The 21,402-nt window shown below is 41.5% G+C and overlaps 1 protein-coding gene across 7 annotated transcripts in view; it reads right to left on the bottom strand.

The window, feature by feature from the left end:
- The window catches only part of SPATA31F3 (SPATA31 subfamily F member 3), a 172,870-nt gene that overhangs the window by 93,322 nt on the left and 58,146 nt on the right, over window positions 1-21,402 (bottom strand). For 3 of the 7 annotated variants that reach the window (XM_036081339.2, XM_078061409.1, XM_078061410.1), the window contains 5 exons: window positions 11,831-11,967; window positions 8,142-8,187; window positions 7,548-7,608; window positions 5,792-6,276; window positions 2,311-2,857 (listed from right to left, as the gene is read on the bottom strand). The exons of 1 other annotated variant lie outside the window; for it this stretch is intronic. In XM_036081339.2, the coding sequence (XP_035937232.1) occupies window positions 2,391-2,857; window positions 5,792-6,276; window positions 7,548-7,555 (960 nt within the window). In that variant the 5' untranslated portion in view covers window positions 7,556-7,608; window positions 8,142-8,187; window positions 11,831-11,967 and the 3' untranslated portion in view covers window positions 2,311-2,390. Of the gene's footprint in view, window positions 1-2,310; window positions 2,858-5,791; window positions 6,277-7,547; window positions 7,609-8,141; window positions 8,188-8,680; window positions 8,825-10,475; window positions 10,563-11,830; window positions 11,968-21,402 lie in introns of those variants that run through there. 3 more of the 7 variants (XM_078061412.1, XM_078061411.1, XR_013443735.1) reach the window with 3 other exon arrangements.

Consider the following 21,402-nt stretch of genomic DNA (forward strand, 5'->3'; position numbering starts at 1 on the left):
ATCCTCTAACAGCAACTTCCATTTACTCAAAAAGTCAAAGTCTTTGCAATGACCTTCCAGGCCTTACCCCATTTGGCCCCTTTACAGCTCTGATTTGTCCTCCATTACTTTCCCCCTTAATGATTACTCTGCTTTGGGCTCACTGTCCTTCTTCCTTGGAATAGCTCAGGCATGCTCCAGCCTCCAGACCATGTTTCTGACATGAAAGTTGCTCAGTTATCCATGTCTGACATGAAATTTCCTCAGTTACCTATGTGATTTACTCTCTAATCTCTCTCTAGTCCATGCTCACATTTTTTAAAATTTTATTTATTTATTTGACAGAGAGAGAGAGCACAGCAGGGGGAGCAGCAGGCAGAGGGAGAAGCAGGCTCCCTGCTGAGCAAGGAGCCTGATGAGGGACTCGATCCCAGGACCCTGGATCATAACCTGAGCTGAAGGCAGATGCTTAACTGACTGAGCCACCCAGGCATCCCACATGCCCACATTTTGGAAAAAAAAAAAAAAAGATTTTATGTATTTATTTGTCAGAGAGAGAGAGAGCACAAGCTGGAGGAGCTGCAGGCAAAGAGGGAAGCAAACTCCCCACCAAGCAAGGAGCCCGACACGGGGCTCAATCCCAGGACCCCAAGATCATGACCTAAGCCAAAGGCAGACGCTTAACCGACTGAGCCACCCAGGCACCCTCATGCCCACATTTTTAGTGAGACCTGCCCTGAACTCCCTATTTAAAACTGCACCCCACCTAAGTCTTCCCTAAACTTCTTACCTTTTATATATTTGGTCTTCTTCTACATACTGTATTTTTTACTTACGCTTTTTTTTTTAAGATTTTATTTATTTATTTGACAGAGAGACAGCAAGAGGGAACACAAGCAGGGAGAGTAGGAGAGGGAGAAGCAGGCCTCAAGCAGGGAGCCTGATGCAGGGCTCGATCCCAGGACCCTGGGATTGTGACCTGAGCCAAAGTCAGATGCTTAACGACTGAGCCACCCAGGCACCCCTACTTATGCTGCTTTTATCTCCCTCCCTAGTGTACCATCAACGTAAGCTCATTAAAGACAGATTGTTTTTTCCTCTTTTGTTCATTGCTGTATACTCAGTGCTTATACAAGTGTGTGGCATATAGTAGACGCTCAGTATTAGTTGAAGGAATGAAAAAAATGCATGAGTGAATGCCATCCATTCTCTAGTTTGGCAATCTCATTCTGATCCCTCAAACATTTTAATATGCTTTTGATTATCATAGGTACTTCTCCAGCAAGTTACTGTTCTCTTACATGGCATGCCCATTTGCTTGACACCATACATTTGCTCAGTTTGTACTTTCAGCCTGGGGAAACCCAGAGATTCCCCACTTCCTTCCTGGACAACTTCTTATCCTTTGAAACTCAGTCTACATATCACCTCTTCTAGGAAAATTTCCATGAACCCCCTCCCCCTACCAAATTAGGTTAAGTGCCCTGTGTGTATTTCCCCTACATCCTCTAACTAGTCCTTATCACAGTGCTTTTAGTAACTTTCTATTTGACAGTCTACTCCATGCTTCCATAAGCTCAATGGAGGAAGGCCTGGTGTTCACCGTTGTGTTCCTAGTGTCTGGCATAGTACCTGGCACATAGTAGTTGAATATTTGAACTGTTGAATGTAAGACTCAGGTCAAAGTCATTTTTATTGTGATCTTTTTGGGAACCTTCTCTTTAACTGATCTTCGTTCTAGGAGGCATTTATCCCATGCAACTGAAAGGCAATGGGGGTCAAACTGGCAACAGGCTACAGCAGACTCCCAGATGGGTTAGCCCTTCTAAAGATCTAATCAATAACAACAGGGCGCAGAGAGGGGAGATTCTATCATTTGCTTCTGACACATGTCACATTATCTGTGTTCTTTTGTGTTTATCAAGGATGAGCATTGTGACACTCCTGTAAAAAACTTCCCTTCAGACTGTGGGCATATATAGAAGTTATTGGTGAATTGTGCCTATGGGCCCAAAATGCACTAGATTCCTGGCTGCTACTTCTTATACTATCATCATGCCCACATTGTTCCTCTAGGGCCCATAGATGCCACGGGAAGACATGATAGAATTCAAGCCTGGTGCACCCTCAGTGCACCTTGGACAAGGGTCTTCCTTCTTTGCTCAAGTCCCCCTATCCACAATTCAGGGTGGGACTGAAAGAATTGTGTGGAAAATGCTGATCTATTTGAAATATGAGTTTAAGCTCCTATATTACATGGGAAGTATTATCTACCTTCTCTACTCTCTACATCACATACAACCTTGAAAATAAGGAGGCACAAACAGGTGGTTCTTTGCTTAGAGGTATAGAGTATATTTGGAGAGGGTCCTGCCTCACCTGCACATTAATGGAAATGATGACATCCTTTTTCATGGGCATGCAGAGGATTGGGAACCTACGAACTCCTTTTTCCTGGACTGGGTATTCTCTTTGTGTAGACCAGTGCCTTCTGCTGAGGTGAGAGCTGAGACGTGGGATGGATTTTCTGGCTGAGTGGCACAAGGCAGCTGAGGACAGTGCTTGGAGCTGTCGTGGGAAAGGCACAGGAACCAGGAGCGTCTGGGCGGAAGGGATTGTTGCTTGAGTTCATTGTCCAGAGACTGGGGGGCATCAAAGAAGGTCATGCCCTCCTCCTCCGTTTTCTTCTCCAACTTGGCTCCTGTCACAGGGTGTTTGGTGGGGGGTGGAGTCTTCTCAACCTTTTTTGTCATGGTTTTGGGCGCTGTCTCATCCTTAGAGAGGAGAATGGATTCTTTATGCCCTTGACCTTTCATCTCGGGGTTAATCCAGTGTGGAAAGTGCTTCACCTTATTTCCTAAGCCAGCTTCTGCAGCTTCTGGAAGAATGGGATCTTGTGAATTTGGGCTGCTTTTAGTAGACCCTGCAGCTCTTGACCCTAGAAAGTGTGGCCCCATAAATTTTGGCCCTGCAAAGTTTGGATCTCAAAAAATGTGGTCAGTTTCAATGCTGGACTTACAATTTGGCCCAGCAAATAATGGCCCAGTAAGTTGGTCATGTAAGGTCTGGCCCATTAAGCTCTGGCGACTCCAGTTTTGGCATTCTGAGGAATCCTTGTTTGGGTGAGATCATTCAGCTTGCTTTAACAACCTTACAGACCATTCTCATCTGGCCTTTTGACCCAAAGAATCCTAGAGGAAACTCTAGGAACTCAAAGTGAAGGAGAAACTGGTGAAGGTGCTGATAGGGATCAGTCAGCTGAGGGGATGGAAATGGTGGCTCTGCAGATCCAGATAGATCCTTGCTAGTTCCAACTCACTCAAGGCAACCATCTTGACCTAACAAATTATACTTGAGAAAGATCCTGGAGATACATTTGGGAAGTCAGGGGTGCTAAGGGTTCTATTTATAAGAGTCCCTCCTGGCCTCTGAACCTCAACAGAGTAGATGTTCTCTCCGGCTAGGGAGAGCTTCAAAGCAGCACCCCTTGTCTGTGATTCTCTCTTGCTTTAAGTCTTCCTGGGTCCTCTGTTTTCTCTGCTGGGGTAGGGAGTTATCCTCACCTTTGCAGGGGATAAGGGGTCCAGGGCTCCTCCAGGTTGAGCTTGTTCACACTGGCTTCCAGCTGAATACAAAGCACCTGGGCCCCTGTTGTGTCCCCAGTGGGTTGTGAGATCTTGGAGGCCCGGTGGGACTAACTTGCCTTTGGTTCTCCTGCACTGCCTTAGTTTAACTGCAAGCTGTTCTTTTAGGTGGAGCATTCTAGAGCACATGGGATGATACCTGGTGGGATGGATAGATCCTGGAGCAATGTTTTTCCTTGGTTGTTTAGACTCCAAAAGGAGTTCTAGGCACAGATATTCCTTGGGACATCCACAACTTGTTCCTGGACTCCTTTGTCTTTATAAGACTTCCCAAATGTATCTCCAGGAATTTCTTTTTCAGGTAAAAATTTAGTTTGGCCAAGATGGGTATCTTGAGTGAACAGGGGCAGAAGGATGTCTGGCTCTCTAGAGGCACCATCTCCATTCACCTATACTTCAACCTGGAATGCTTATGCACTGTCTGCACAAGTCTCATTGGCATCTTGAAAGCTGGCCCAGGACTTATACATTGGTGTTTAGATGATATTGAGCCATAGGTTCTACTGGCCCCCAACAGGCCCAGACACATCATGTGATTGGCTAGTGATTGGCTAGTGATTGCCAGGGCCATGGCTTTGGAGAAAGCCACATAATAAAAAGCTGGCAGCCCTGACAGGAAGGCCAAAACTTGTCTACAGTTTCTCAATGGCTCCTTGGGAAGATACCCAGGCAGGTGCTGATCAGGATGATCAGTGACAGCATCAGGTGAGGCTTGTTGCTGCTGGTCAAGGCCTATCAGTATTGAGGATGTAGCTTCCTGATCCATGTAGGGGCTAACAGCTGCCTCCACATCTAGGGACTTACTTTCTGGGCACAAGAGAACCAAGCTGTTGCCAGGGCACTTGGAATGCTGTAGACCCAATGATTTCTAGTCCCAACAGCTACAAATGTGAACAGGAACAATGCCCTAGCAATCTTTACCACACCTGTGGTCACTGTAGCTCTGCAACGTTGCCTCAGCTGGGCAAGCAGCTGTGGACTGGCCCTGCTCCCACAGTGGATGAGAACAGGTCACCATCCCCACTGGCCTCTAGGTCTACAAGCTAGGGGACACTCACACTGGTCAGTGTGCTGCTCTGGGGCAGGGGCTGCTGGTGAGGAGGGGACAGGAGCAATTGTTTGGACTGCTGGATCTTCTGGGGCAGGCCCTTGCAATAGTGAATCAATTTGCTAAATCAACCACTTCTGAAAGTAGAACTCAAGCAGCTCTGGGCATGTTCCAGGGAAACACCACCTCCCTCTTAAAGACTGAAATGGGCTTCTCCTAGCAGGTAGGCCCCTAGGGACAGGCAGAAACATGTCTCAGGGCTTCGTTTTGTATGGTTCTCTGCATCTACAGAGATTACTGGGCAACAGCTGGCAAGCCCCACTGAAGATGTGGCTGCCTTTGCAGCTGGTGCCACTCTAAGGCTTCACACTTGGACAGAAGAGGAAGTGGGATATTGATATGGGTTCGTTGTTAGTCAGAGGGAGGAGCCCAAATTTGGGGATGTGGAAAGAAGATGGGGCTAACTTAGGTGGGGGAAATTTTAGACAGTACAGAGATCAAGAAGAAATTATTGAAGAAAAAGGGACTGGGGCTCCCCTTTTGTGGAGAGATCTTTATGGGCAGACTGAGGACTCGTTGTGCAGAAAAGAGGAATCATAGAAAGGTAGCTATGTTTCTGCTGCAGATAGCACACTGAGGCATCAGTGGGTCCTCCAGGCAATGGATAGAGACCACTTAGAAATGAAATGTAGTAGAGGGTAGAGCCAGAGCCGTGGAGTTTGGGATTTGCTTGCAGTGTCTTTGCTCTGGTTTCATAGTGGATCCTTCTATGACCCGGAAAGTTTGGGCAGACTGGCTCAACTCTCATGAACCCAGGTCAGGAAGATAGACCATATTTTCAACAGAGGCCTTAGAGGTAGCATTATGATGAAAGAAATGGTTGGGTTTTTTCTCCCAGGCTTGGAAAATATTTGGGGCTATGTGTTATAAGCTGTCATAAGAACTCTTCTAAAGATCTTGGGAGCCCTCAGGTATAGAAATGCATGCATTTATATACATGTACTTAAGGATACCTCAGGGCTTTGGGGAAATAGGAACATGCAAGGCAATGGGGTGTTTTAGGTTCATGAGTTCTGAATTCAGGGAAAGAAAGAGAATCAGATATTCAAGGGCAGCTTACCTTGTTTCTCCAGCACACATTCAGAGTGGCTCTTCCTCTTGTCCTGCTGATTCACAGGAATCCTAGGCTCCTCACTTGAAGAAGAAAGAGCTCCTGCATCCCTGGACACATCTGGCACTTGAAATCCCTTCCTTCGCTGAAGGTGTTCAGCCTGGTGATCTTGGATGCTGACATTGGTTGACTGGGCAGCTGACTGTGTTAAGGATTTCTGATCTGTTAATTGTAACTTTGTGGGGGTTACAGATGGAAGTGAAAGATCTTTGGAGTGCAGGGAACCCTGACTCTGCTCCAAAGAGAGACTAGACATGGACAAAGTCTCTAGGCAAGAGGAGCCCTGCGATGGCCCTGATGAAGGGGGAGAGATCAGGGTGTTCTCACCCCCCAGCCACTGCTGAATCTCCAGAGCCACAGCATTGCAGATGGGGCAGGTAGGATCCGCACACAGGAGCCGCCTCACACTTCCCTCCTGAGGAAGCCAGCCCTGGCTGGGAAGGGAGGATGGCAACAGTTACTGATGGAGTGACACCTGCCTCTTTTTGTTTGTTTGTTTTGTTATGCTTTTTTAAGTAGGCTCCACACCTAGCATGGAGCCCAATGCGGGGTTTTTTTTTTTTTAAATGTTATGTTAGTCTCCACACAGTACATCATTAGTTTTTGATGTACTTCCCAATGCAGGGCTTGAACTCACAGCCCTGAGATCAAGACTTGCGCTGAGATCAAGAGTGGGATGCTTAACCAACTGAGCCACCCAGGCACCCCAACACCTGCCTCTTTGAGTATGTGTGGCCTGGAGATTTCGTCCACCCTCCCCTAGTCCTGGAAGCCTTGGGGCCTGTACCCTCATGGTGTTTACCCAACTCCTTTGCCTCCTAGGAAAAGGCCACTGGCAAGTTATGTTGGGCTGGGCTGGGCTGGGCTGAGGGTCTGGAGCTTGTTGGGCAAGGTCTCAGACAACCCGTGGGAATGCAGGGCCATGAGAGACTAAGAGGTGGGGTGTACTGTCTGTTGATCTATGTTGAGAAGCTGAACCAGGAGAAGGAAACCAGGCAGAGGCAGGGAGCCAATGGTTAGCTGAATGGGCATCACCAGGAACATTCCCAGAAGAACCTGGAGTCAGTCTCATCTGGGGTTAAGAAGGCCACAGCCTGGCATTCAGTATTCCTAAGCTGTGGAAAATGAGGTCTTTGTGGGAACTCTGCATTCTGGGGACTATGGAGTGTCCTAGCTCCTGTACATAGCATCTCTTAAAGGCCAATCCCATTCTTTAGAGATTTTAAGAAGAGGATAAGATGACACGATCCTTTCTGAGGGCTGTCCCAGGAATTGGCCTCCCTTAAGATAAAACCATGGAGGTAATATTAGCAGGTTCCACGGGTCTGCCCTTGAATAGTTGTAACTATAAAGGGAATATGACATGGTGATTTATTTATGCATGCATTTCTCTATTCTCTTGACTGGATAACTTGTCTGTGGCTGAGTACAAACTCATGTAGAGTCGTCAATGAATTACATAGTAGCAAAATCCTGAATTTCAGGACCACTGTGAACCTAGCCCAGAGCAGAACTGGAAGACTCCTCCTTCCTGAGACACCTGATCCCCCTCTGCCCTGACAACCCTCTCAACCAGTCCTCAGCATCCACTGTGTCTGACTCCCTCCCACACATTATCCCTCTTCTCCTCCCTGCCCCAGGCCAAGCAGAGAAATCATCACAGGCCAGGCTGGGGGTTTGGAGACTGCAAAGAGCAAGTGATCACCTTTTCATGATAGAGAGCAGCTCCCACGGCTTCTCAGCTTCTTCTCGGGAATGTCTCCTAGCTGAAAAACCAGGACAGTGTTACAAGGAATGAGAGGATGCAGGGACATCCTATAGCAAGCTGAAGGTCTTTGAGTAAGAAGAGGCTGAAAACCCCAACAGTCAATGCTCTAAGGCACGTCTGTGTACAACTTAACCCGCTGCAACATGCTGTCCTGGACCTAATTTCATTTGATCATCACAACCACACCCTGAGTGAGGCAGGCTCATGAGATGCCCATTTCAGGGATCACAGACTGAAAGATGAAGTGACTTCCACAAGGTCGTAAAACTAGTAAATGACACAGCTAAAGGCTTCTGTCCTGCTTCCTCATTCTTCATTCCCAGGGGCAGGGGTAAGGTAGAGAATTTTGGAACATTCCTAGGCCCTGATTTCCCACCCAAGAAAGTCTTCTGGGAGAATCTGTCAACTGGGGTAATTGGAGCCTTCAGTGGTTAGAGCACCTGGCTACTTGTTCCAGGGGTCATAGAGGGACAGGAATCAGGGGAATCTTGCCCATAGTGAGGGGAGTCCAAGGAGAAACTAGGACTTTACCTCTTGATGTTCTATCTTTAGCCCTTTGTTTGACTCTCCGGTGACTCTTGAAAACAAAAAAGTTAGAGTATTAAGCTGGGCACCTTTTACTTTTTGTGTCTAAATGAGACAAAACCTGTAAATATTTCCCAAACTTTTTCTATATTCCAATTTTATATACTCTCCTACCATTCTTTCCCCTACTCTATCTTTTCCACCCATCATTTCCCTTCTCTTATTACTAATTCATTTTAAGGCTCTTCTATACTCCATACCTCTACCCCCATTCCCTGAACAAGTTCTGTGGGGAGATCAAAGTGAGACAGGAGAAAAGAGGAACAGACGAAAGGATAAGAGGTCTAGTAGCCAAAAGATTTTAGCTATCCAAGGTCCTGAATGTCTCCCAGCCAGAAGAATCAACCCAAATTTGGAGCTCTTCTGGGATCCATGAAGAAACCCCCATAAAAAAGAAGGCGTCAGGGTAACAGGAGAAAGTAAGGGGATAAAATCTTCTTGTTTGAGGCTTAATCAGTTCAGGCATGGTCATTGTGTCTCCCTACCCGGCAACAGCTCCTGTTAGGTCCCAACCTTAATTCTTGGTGGCTCTTTTTCACTTGCCAAATAATTAATGCAATAATAATGAAGGAGCCATAAGTGTATAAGGAATATCCAACATCATACAGAAAAAAGGTAGAGGTCAACATAATCTAAACCTCACTAGCCATCTCTCTTCCTAGGCTTTCAGGGACTTGGAACCTAATGCCTCCAAATTCTAGACCTTGTCATCTCTGCCTCACAGAAGATGGAACCAGGTCACTAGACTACATCACAAAGCTCTCCTATTTCAAAAGGTATGCAGATCATCACAGGCCTTTATTTGTCTAGGAGAAGCTCATGTGATGCAGTGTTCAGATGAGGTGTCTGGTTGTCTGTATGAGTTGCAGAGCTTGGGCCCTAGAGGTGCCAAGGTCATGGGCAGCATATATTCTTTCATGCTCTATTCCCTATAACCTGATGGCTTAGCTCTCTCCTTAAGACAACAGTCTGGCACCTATCCTTAGATAAGTTAGTCTTTATGTACACTGCATGCCCTATAAGAGAGAGACTGGCTAGGTCAGAGGAACTCCATCACCTGTACTGGGAAGATAATTAAAAAAACACACAAGAGGCTAGGACATACATTATCTTGTTAACTATTAGAAAGTGAGGATTTTGATGTCACAGGCAATTGGTGGTCAGTATTAAGAGGTTCAAGAAGAGGATCATGTCTGATCTGTCAAGGAAAGGATATAGTTGCTGCCTTTGAAAATAACTATCTGAGAGTTAAAGAAGGATTCCTCCCGGTCTATGGTCAAGCTTGAGATGGGTGGGAAAAGACTGTAAATACTGCCTTCCATGAGGCACATAAGTGAGGTTCTCTTCTGGAGCTTGATTTTCCGAAACAGCCTCTATAGATCTTTCAGCATCCTGCCTATTCCTGGAGATGGGTCACTGGCAACACTTTTGATTAAGGACTACAGACTTGTGGTTCTTTGGTTGAATCCAACATGGCTGGAATGTTTGGCTAAATGTTTTATGAAGTCTGAATTTGAATACCTTTAGGCAGGGCAAGCTTTTTCCTGTTCAACCTCAGTTACCCACCACTCTTATATCCACTGATTCACACATTAATGTTAACGTCATGGCCCCTGTCGACATTGTGAGAAGCCTCCAACACCCTAGGACTTCTGAATTTCCTTAAGTTCTTGCCCTATTGATAAGAGTGGTCCCACACCCCCAAAATTCTTAGGCTCAACATCTCTGAAAATGCTACTTGGTCCTTCCTCCAGCATCCAGTCTACCACCAGCCAGGTGTGGTGAGCACTCAATCTGAGGTCATCCCTAAACTGGGCAATAGCAAAGGCACAAACACATGTGAGTTGTGTTACCTGCCTGTTCTCAAGACACTTAAGAACCTAGTTAAAAGATAAAACTAATTCACATGAATCAAGAATCAACCTTATTAGGGCTTGGGGAAGAGGGGATTAAGGAGTTATTATTCAGTGGGTACAGAGTTTCTCTTTGGGATGATGAAAAAGTTCTGAAAATGGATAGTAGAGATGACTGCACAACACTGTAAATGTTTTTTTTTAATTTTTTATTGTTATGTTAATCCCCATACATTACATCATTAGTTTTAGATATAGTGTTCCATGATTCATTGTTTGTGCATAACACCCAGTGCTCCATGCAGAATGTGCCCTCCTCAATACCCATCACCAGGCTAACCCATCCCCCCACCCCCCTCCCCTCTAGAACCCTCAGTTTGTTTCTCAGAGTCCATCGTCTCTCATGGTTCTTCTCCCCCTCCAATATCCCCCCCTTCATTCTTCCCCTCCTGCTACATTCTTCTTCTTCTTTTTTGCTTACTGTAAATGTTTTTAATGACACTGAACTATACACCTAAAAATAGTTAAAACAGTAAATTTTATGTTAAGTATATACCACAATTTAAGAAACAAAAGGCAAAAAAAACACCCTACCAATTATTAGTATGAGGGATCTTTTTTATTAGCTATAAGGAAGAATACTCTGACAATGATTTCATTTAAAAAATGGATTAGTGAATGTTTTTTTAAGTGTCTTTTTTATATAGAACAAAACGCAAACAAAATACATCCTTACATTTAAGATAACTTAAGAGGAGTCTCACCCTGATGATGGGATGAATTTGAGCCATTTTAACATCTTCCCTGAACTTACAAATACCATTCTACAAAAATGAGAAGACTTTTTCAACCAAAGAGTGCTGAATATCAAGTTAACAAACAGCTTGCATCACCTTTTTAGTAGCAGGTCGAGATACCTACAATGTAGCTTGAATCTTTAACTTTTATTATTCCTTCCCAACCTGCTCCTGCTTTCTGCAGCTGCTGCTGCCTTCTATGCTACTTCAACAGTTCTGTCTTCCATTAACCTGACCTAATGTGCCTGCATGGTGTTTGGTGTCCTCCTTCCGTGGGCTGTGAATATATGTGATTAATAAACTGCTGTCAATCTCATAGGTCCAGTGTCCAGTGCTGCGAATTCAACCACCTCCAGAACCCTAGGACACTCCGTCCCTCACCAGTGGGATGAAGAGAAGGTGAACAGAATATTGAATGTCCTACCCAACCAGCTCTGCTTCCCGCAGCTGCTGCTGCCTTTTTACTGCAGAAACAGTTCTCAGTCTCCTCCGCACCCCCTGCCCATGACAAAACCATCAGATTGTGCAAATCTTGCACCTGCTCCAACCAGTGCACTCTTTACCTTACAGATAACCCACAGCCACTGCCATCCTACTAAGCCATTAAAACCATCTGCTGCGAACCCCTCTGCAGCAACTCACTCACCCTTGTTCCTCTGTCTCCAAACTCAGGAGTTAGAGCCAAAGACAATCTTATGTGGTTTTGCAGAGTAGGCCTTTAGTACAGGTTTGTTTACTGCCTTGGTACTCATTGATGAAGGGTGCTTGAGTGGTTAGGACAGTGGGATCAGTGTCTTCCCAAACAAAGGCGCATTCATGTAATGCACGCATCGATGATGTGGGCATGGATCTTCATATTTGCCCTTTCTGCTTCACAGTTTATAGTGAAGAGCAAACAAGGGAGATGAAGCACCTGAAAAGCCTCTAGGGACTCTGGAGGGCTACACAACTATCAATTCCATTCACTTGTTTCGAGAAAACTTACCAAAGCCAGACTCTTCTTCCATGAGTGTGCCACAGTGCCACAATTACTGTAATAGTAGAAGTTCTTCAGGAAACGGTTCACAGTTGTTGACTCATATGTACCATATGGGTCATCTCAGAGCCCTGTAAAGAAAAATCCTGAAAGACATGCCACTGATGTGAGTTGGTCCTTCCACACAAACCTTACAAAGGAGTTCTGCTGTGTCTCAGTATCAGAAAATATTACTGAACATCTAAGATGTGCCAAGGTGCTAGGGACAGAGAAGCACAGTGTGCTATTCAGCAGCAGCATTTTTATAATGAGTGTTTTTATTAATGCCCAAGAGTCAAAATTTGCAGGGAGATGGACAGGAAACCCCATAGTAGTGTCAGGCAGCAAGACCAGGAGTGCTCACGCAGCAGGTTACAGTAAGCGTTAAATGTAGCAAGCAGCCAGCGACACTAGAGGGCAGCACCTGCCCACCCAATGCTCCTGGTCCAGCGCCCTCTTAGTGACTTTTTTTATTAAAGAGAGCGAAAGCACAAGCACAAGCAGGGGGAGCAGCAGGCAGAGGGAGAAGCAGGCTCCCCGCTGAGCAAGGAGCCTGAGGAGGGACTTGATCCGAGGACCCTGGGATCATGACCTGAACCAAAGGCAGACGCTTAGAAGGCAGACGATTAACCGACTGAGCCACCCAGGTGTCCCCTTAATGACTAACTTTAAAAGGTCATCTGTTCTAATGGCTCTCAATCCTGGCCTTACATCAGAATCACTGGGAAGCCCGTACAAATACAGATTTCCTGGCCTCAGCCCAGACTTAATGAGTCAGAATATCTAGGGGCAGAGTCCAACAATCTATATATTAAGTATCAAAAATAATCATCAAGCAATACAGCACCAAGGTCTGGGTGTATATTTAGGAGATATTGGCAACAGCCCCTCCCATCCTCCGGTTTTACTGAGATATAATTGACATATAACATTGTATTAAAGTGTACAACATAATGATTTATATATACATTGAGAAATGATTACCACTTAAGTTTAACATCCATCTCCTCACAGTTACGATTTTTCTCTTGCGATGAAAACTTTTAAATTAAATCTACTCTCTCAGCAGCTCTCAAATATACAATATAAAGTATTAAATATAGTCACCGTGCTGTATATTAGATCCCCAGAACTTACTAATCTTCTAACTGGAAGTTGGTACCTTTTACCACATTCTCCCCTTTCCTCCACCCTTCACCCCCTGCCACTGACAGCCACCAATCTGTTTTCTGTTTCTATGAGTTTAGGAGTTTTTTTTAGATTACATATGTAAGTGAAATAATACCGTATTTGTCTTTCACTGTTTATTTGCACTCAACATAATGCCCTCAAGATTTATCTATGTGGTTGCAAAAGGCAAGATTTCCTTTTTATGCCTCAATAACATTCCATTGCGTATATATATGTACCATATCTTCTTTATCCATTCATCTATTGATGGGCACTTGGGTTGTTTCCATGTCTTGGCTACTGTAAATAGTGCTGCAATGAACATGGGAGTGCAGATAATGATTTTGTTTCCTTCAGGTATATACCCATAAGTGGGACTGCTGGATTAAATGGTAGTTTTATATTTAATTTTTTGAGGAACCTCCATACTGTTTTCCATAGTGGCTGCACCAATTTACATGTCCACCAGCAGGGCACAAGGGTGCCCTTTTCTCACCAGCATTTATCTCTTGTCTTTTTGATGACAGCCATTCTAACACATTTGAGATGATGTTTCATTGCTTCTCCTTCTCCCTTTGCCTCTCCCCTGACTCATGCGTTTTCTCTCTCTCCTCTCTCAAAAATAAATAAAAATCTTTAAAAAATTAAAAAATTAAAAAGAAGAAATAGGAAAGTACGTGGAAGCAAATGAGAATGAATACATGACAGTCCAAAACCTTCAGGATGCAGCAAAGGCAGTCCTAAGGGAAGTATATCGCAATACAGGCCAACCTCAAGAAGCAAGAGAAGTCTCAAATACACAACCTAAGCTTACACCTAAAGGAGCTAGAAATGGAACAGCAAATAAAGCCTAAATCCAGCAGAAGAAAGGAAATAATAAAGATCAGAGCAGAGATAAATGATATAGAAACAAACAAAAAAGTAGAACAGATGAATGAAACTAAGAGCTGCTTCCTTAGCCAGACTTACCAAAAAGAAAAGAGAAAGGACCCAAATAAATAAAATCACGAATGAAAGAGGAGAAATCACAGCCAACACCACAGAAATACAAATCATAAGAGATTATGAAAAATTACACACACACACACACACACACACACACACACACACACACACACACAAATGGAATACTACTCAGCCATCAAAAAGATGAAATCTTGCCATTTGCAATGACGTGGATGGAACTAGAGTGTACTATGCTAAGCGAAATAAGTCTGTCAGAGAAAGACAAATACCATATGATTTCACTCATATGTGGAATTTAAGAAACAAAACAGATGAACGTAGGGGAAGGGAAGGAAAAATAAAATAAGATGAAATCAGAGAGGGAGACAAACCATAAGAGACTCTTAACTATAGGAAACAAACTGAGGGTTGCTGGGGGGGAGGTAAGTAGGGGGATGAGATAACTGGGTGATGGGCATTAAGGAGGGCACTTGATATAATGAGCACTGGGTATTATATATAACTGATGAATCACTAAATTCTACCCCTGAAACTAAAAATACACTATATGTTAATTAAATTGAATTTAAATTAATTTTTAAAATACACCTTTTTTCTCATTTAAAGAAATGCTACTAAATGTTCTGAAAATGACAGATTTCAGTTAAAAAGGAAAGAGCTCTCATGGGAAGGGTGGAGTGAAAGGGGTGACAGCAAAAGACTCATAAAATTTAAACCGATTCTATGTGATGATATTATGAAATATCCTCCTATAGTAGGTAAGTTTGGTTATCTCTAGCAATGACCTAACATAGAACTATATATGGAGGTTAAGAATTCAGGAACACAAGGAAGAAAGAGGAACCTTTCTAAGATTGTCCCATTCACACTCCTGGCTTGATGACAGGCTCATCACTCTGACTAGAATATAACTTTCAATGTATATAAACTTGTAAGAAGAGAATGCCCTGACCAGCAAATGGGAGTATGACAGGTCACCTGGGATTATATTTTCCAGTGTAAATTAGTATATTAGTATTATAATTTATGTCTCACATTCTTTTTTTAAGATTTTATTTTTTTTAATCTAATTTTATTTTATTATGTTAGGTTAGTCACCATACATCATTAGTTTTTGATGTGGTGATCCCAGATTTTATTTTTAATTAATCTCTACACGCAATATGGGGCTCCAACTCACCACCCTGAGATCAAAAGTTGCATGTTCCAATGACTGACCCAGCCAGGTGCCCCACATTCTTTTCCATTTAATTACAGTTTGTCCATTCTGAAGAAACCAACTGGCTCACAGAACTTTGACAAGATGGAGTCTTTCTACTTGTAAAGCTGAGGAACGCTGACTCCTACTTCACCCTCCTTTCTGTTCCTCCTAGTTAGTAGTTTCCATCCTCCCAGCCAGCTGCAGAGGCAGGGAGAGCAATCCTAAACATCAGGCTACTGCAATGACCACAATCCCCAGCATCCTCAGAGGAGAGTGAGTGCCACGGTTTCTCAGTCTCAGCTGCCTTCCTCTTAGGTGCCTTAGTTTTCTCCCATTAGTATCAAGTATTATCTATTAAAAACTATTTAATGAGGGGCGCCTGGGTGGCTCAGTTGGTTAAGCGACTGCCTTCGGCTCAGGTCATGATCCTGGAGTCCCTGGATCGAGTCCTGCATCGGGCTCCCTGCTCGGCAGGGAGTCTGCTTCTCCCTCTGACCCTCCCCCCTCTCATGTGCTCTCTCTCAGTCTCTCTCTCTCAAATAAATAAATAAAATCTTTAAAAAAATAAAAATAGAAACTATTTAATGAATAAAGCATGAGGAGTAATAAATGTTATCTAGAAGTGAATCCTGATCACTTGAAAGTTGTATGTTTTCAGCTTGGTAGGAAATAATATGTAGTTATACAAAAATACTCAAAAGATCTCATAGTGTGCCTCATACAGACAAACTACTATATAAGTGTCCTATAAAGAGGAGAGAGATTATTTTTGGCTGAAGTGATCTGGGAAAGCTTCATGTAGAAAATTGCATTTAATCTACCGCTTGAAGCAGAGAGAAAATTATAATGTGTGGAATTGGAAGAGAAAGTGATCCAAATGCAGGAGTCAGTACGTACATAGAGTTTGCTGGTGTTTCTGTGTAATGATATGTGGGGATAACAGAAGGATTCTTGAAATATTTATTTTACTCTGGGTACATTTTATTTTGTATAAATTTTATCTCAGTGCAGTGAGGTTTAGACTTCATTTTGTCTTTGTGTGGTAACTGAGGTTTTGGATATCTCCTTGTGGCTGTATTTTTCTGCATGATGTGGACATAAACTGTGGAGACAGGTCTCCTGAATCTGACCATATGTGTTTCTAGGTATAAACGTCTGTGTGGGTGCATTTCTCTGCAGATATTTTGGTCTTTGTGGGTGTGTGCACATGCAGTCCTGAAACGATAGGAAGAAAAGACAGAGGAAGGATTAGAAGCGTGGCAGGGTAGGGGGGAAGAAAGTGAGCTGTTGACAGGAACCTGTCTGAAGCCCAAATATGAAACTGCTATACATTATTAGTAATTTAAGTAGTTGATAATTCATTGTCACATGGACCTCAGAAGTTCTTTTTCTAATAAAACATTTATTGGTAAAAGGCTATTTTTTATCCATCAAAATGCCATTTTTTATCCATCACATTTATCTCTTTTCATTGTCCTTCCTTTCATCCAATTTACCCCTCTTTTTGGAGGTTTTTCTTTTAATTTCTTCTTCTTCTTCTTCTTTTTTTTTTTTTGCTCTCAAAAATAAAGTTTTATTTCTTCCTTTCCTTTCTTAGCCTTCCAGTTCTATCCCTTTCTTCATTGAAAGTTTCTCTTTCTGTTTTTTCCTTTCTCTTCAATGTATGGAGCTAATACCATACCCCACCCATACCCCAGAAATCGATTGTTTTTAAATTGGGAAAGGGGGTACCTCTTGTTGGAAAGATATTTTAGGCTCAGTCTTGGGCTTTTGTCTTCACTGCCACAGTCAGTTCATTCATTGATTCAACAAATTTTAATTGGGTGCTTTTGTGTATTGTTAAAGGCCTTGTTCTAATTACTGGAGAAACAGAAAAAATACCTAGTACGCCAACCAATTATATTAATTATCATCTTTATTGAAATTAACCAACTTTTCTTTTCTCCAGACATAGGAGAAAACTAAAAGACAGAAATGCAAAAGTGATTTAGCTAGTTTTTTTTACAGGCACCTACTATATATCATTTTAAGAAAATTGAGGTAGTAAATAATCATCCAATACATTTGCATATTTTTTCATATTTGTTAATATATTGCCACTCTAGGAAATGAGGACAAATCAAAATTATGTTTTGTGAGCAGTATTTCTACATTTGTTTCTTAGAAATAGTTCAGGCATTGAGATATTTTTATTACTTAACCTGATCATTTGTTTAACGATTAAAGTTTTAAAGTTAGTTAAGAATCTGGAAATACAATTTTAGCTAATATATTATACCCTTATGACTTCTAGAATTATAAGAATTTCATAAAATTAAACTCCTTTGAAAAGGTATCCATTATTACCACCATTTCATTTATTTTTCTATTTTTTTTAAAGATTTTATTTATTTATTTGACAGAGAGAGATAGCAAGAGCAGGAACACAAGCAGGGGGGGAGTGGGAGAGGGAGAAGCAGGCTTCCTGCGGAGCAGGGAGCCCGATGTGGGACTCGATCCCAGGACCCTGGGATCATAAACTGAGCCAAAGGCAGATGCTTAATGACTGAGCCACCCAGGTGCCCACCACCATTTCATTTAAACTAATATATACAGGGGCATCTGGGTGGTTCAGTTGTTAAGTGTCTGTCTTCAGCTCAGGTTGTGATCCCGGGGTCGTGGGATCGAGCCCCGCATCGGGCTCCCTGCTGGGCGGGAAGCCTACTTCTCCCTCTCCCACTCCACCTGCTTGTGTTCCCTCTCTCGCTGTGTCTCTGTCAAATAAATAAAATCTTTAAAAAAAATAAATTAATGTATACATATCTAATATGTATATCATTGGTAGAGAAAATATATTTCAAGAAATAATGGCTGAAAATTGCCTAAATTTAATGAAAGTTATAAATTCACACATTCAAAAAACTCAGTGAAGCCTAAATAGGATAAAATAAAAGAAACCCATTCCTAGACCCATCATAATCAAGATTCTTAAAACCAAAGAAATCTAGAAAACAACTAGAGAAAAACAATATGTTACAGTTCAAATGGTTGGATTTCTCATGAAAAACCATATAGGCCAGAAGACGGTGTAACAACATCTTTAAAGTGTTAAAAAAAAAAAAAAAAAAAACACTATCAATCCACAATGTTATATCTAGCTAAAATGTCCTTTAAAATGAAGATGAACTAGAAACATTCTCACATGAAAGAAAACTAAGAGAATTTGCTGCCGGCAGACCTGCTCTAAAAGAAATGCTAAAAGAAGTTCTTTGGACGTGATCCCAGAAGGAAACTTTGAACTTCAGGTATTAAGGAAGAGTAATAGAAAGGGTAAGTATCAGGGTAAATAGACTGTTTTTCTACTCCTATCAAAATATGTAAGAATGTTGAAAGCAATAATTATAACATTGTATTTATATGTAATACATAAGACACCTTTTTATAAAGGGAGAGGATAAGGACTTTTACGGTTATAAGACTTCTGTGTTTCACTTGAAGTCATAAAATATTAAATCTAAATAGACTGTGTGAGTGCTAGATATGTATTTTATAATTACTGGAGCAACCACTAAAAAATAATGCAAAGCTATATAGCCAAAAAGCCAATAGATAGATTAAATAGATAAATTAAAATAGAATACTAATAAATATGCAAAAATAAAAGAGGCCAGGCATAGGAAAAAAGGAGCAGAAAACAGAGAAGACAAACAGAAAAATAATATAGTAGTACACCTAAACCCAACCATTTCAATTACCATAGTAAATGTGAATGGTCTATACATACAAATTAAAATATAGAAACTCTTAGATTTTATTTTAAGAAGACCAAGCTGTATAACTATATGGTGCTTTCAAGAAACCCACTTTAGATATAATTATACGTATATGGAATTATACACACACACACAAAGTTGGAAAACATATACTCTACAAACACTAATCAGAAAAAAGCCAGATTAGCTCTTTAATATCAGAAAAGTAGTCTTCAGAACAAGGAAAATTACCAGCAGTAAAGAAGAAAATTATATAGCTATGAATGGGTCAACTACCAAAGAAGATGGAACAATTTTTAATGTATATGTAACCTAAGGACAGAGATCCAGAATACATGAAGCAAAACCTGACAGAACTGACAAGAAAGACAAATGCACATGTATAGCTGGAGACATCAAACACTTCTTTCTCTTTCATAGGTAGATAGAAAATTAGCAAGGATACAGAAAACCTAAACAAGGCATTAACCAAGCTCACCATATTGACATTTATTTTTTTTAAGTTTTATTTAAATTCCAGTTAGTTAACATACAGTGTAATATTAGTTTCAGGTGTACAATGATTCAACACTTCCATATGACACTCAGTACTCATCACAAGTGAACTCCCCTCAATCCCCATCACCTATTTAGCCCACCCTCCCACCTATCTTCCCTCTGGTAACCATCAGTTCTCTAGTTAAGAGTCTGTTTCTTGGTTTGCTCCCCACTTTTTTCCTCCTTTGCCCATTTGTTTTGTTTCTTAAATTCCACACGAGTGAAATCACATGGTATTTGTCTTTCTCTGACAGACTTATTTTGCTTAGCAAAATACTCTCTAGCTCCATCCATGTCATTGCAAATGGCAAGATTTCATTATTTTTTAATGGCTGAGTAATATCCCATTGTATGTATATGTATATATGCCACATCTTCTTTATTCATTCATGAATCGATGGACACTTGGTCTGTTTCCATAATTTGGCTATTGTAGATAATCCTGCTATAAACATCAGGGTACATGTATGCCTTTGAATTAGTATTTTTGTATTCTCTGGGTAAATAGTAGTGCAACTGCTGGATCATAGGGTAGTTCTATTTTTAACTTTTTGAGGAACCTCTATACTGTTTTCCAGAGTGGCTGCACAGTTAATTCCTACCAACAATGCAAGAGGGTTCCTCTTTCTCCATATTCTCACCAATATTTGTCATTTCTTTTGTTGTTGATTTTAACCATTGTGACAGGTGTGAAGTGATTTCTCATTGTGATTTTGATTTGTATTTCCCTAATGATGAGTATCTTTTCATCTGTCTGTTGGTCCTCTGTATGTCTTCCTTGTAAAAATGTCTATTCGTGTCTTCTGCCCATTTTTTAATTGGATTATTCATTTCTGGAGTGTTGAGTTTTATTCTTTATATATTCTGCATATTAACTCTTTATCAGATATATCATTTGCAAATATCCTCACCCATTCCATGGGTTCCCTTTTAGCTTTGTTGATTGTTTCCTTCACTGTGCAGAAGCTTTTTATTTTGATGAAATCCCAATAGTTTATTTTTGCTTTTGTTTCCCTTGCCTCAGGAGACATATCTAGAAAGAAGTTGCTATGGCCTATGTCAAAGAGGTTACTGCCTGTGCTCTCTTCTAGGATTTTTATGGTTTCAAGTCTCACACTGGCATTTACAGAGCACTCCACTCAACAAGAGCAAAATGCCCATTCGTTGCAAGTGCACATGAAGTAATTCATCAAGACAGAACATATTATGGGCCATAAAACAAAACTTAAATTTTTAAAAACAGAAATTGTACAAAGTATATTATCTCACCATAACAGAATTAAACTAGAAGTGATAGTTTAAGGACTAGAAATATATCCGGAAAATCCCTAAATATTGGCTATTACAAAATGTTGATGAAAGAAATCAGAGAAGACCTAAATAAACAAAGAGACATATTAAGTTCAAAGACTGGAAAAGTTAATATTGTTAACATTTCAATTTTTCCCAGATTGATCAGTTATTTCCAGCAGGATTTTTTTGTAGATTTATATGGAAAGGCAAAGAAAGTAGAATACAAAACAACTGAGGAAAAGAAGAATAAAGTGGAGGACTCACATTACCTGATTTCAAGACCTATTATAAAGCTACAGTAACCAGTACAGTGTGGTACCAGAGAAAAGAGAGAATAAAAATCAATGGAATAGACTAGAGCAGTTGGTAAACTGGAGCTTGTGGTCCAAATCTGACCCACTGCCTATTTTTGAAAATAAAGTTTTATGGAATACAGTCATGCCCATTTTACATATTGTACATATGGCTGCTTTCATGCTAAAATAGTCAAGTTGAGTAGTTGCTACAGAGACCATATGGCCTGAATATTTAGTAACTAGTAGCCTTAAATATTTACTATCTGGCCCTTTAAGGGGAAAAGTCAATTCCTGAAATAGAGAGTCCAGAAATAGACCCAACACATA

The sequence above is a fragment of the Halichoerus grypus genome, chromosome 14 (genome assembly GCF_964656455.1).
Source record: "Halichoerus grypus chromosome 14, mHalGry1.hap1.1, whole genome shotgun sequence".
Classification (NCBI taxonomy): domain Eukaryota; kingdom Metazoa; phylum Chordata; class Mammalia; order Carnivora; family Phocidae; genus Halichoerus; species Halichoerus grypus.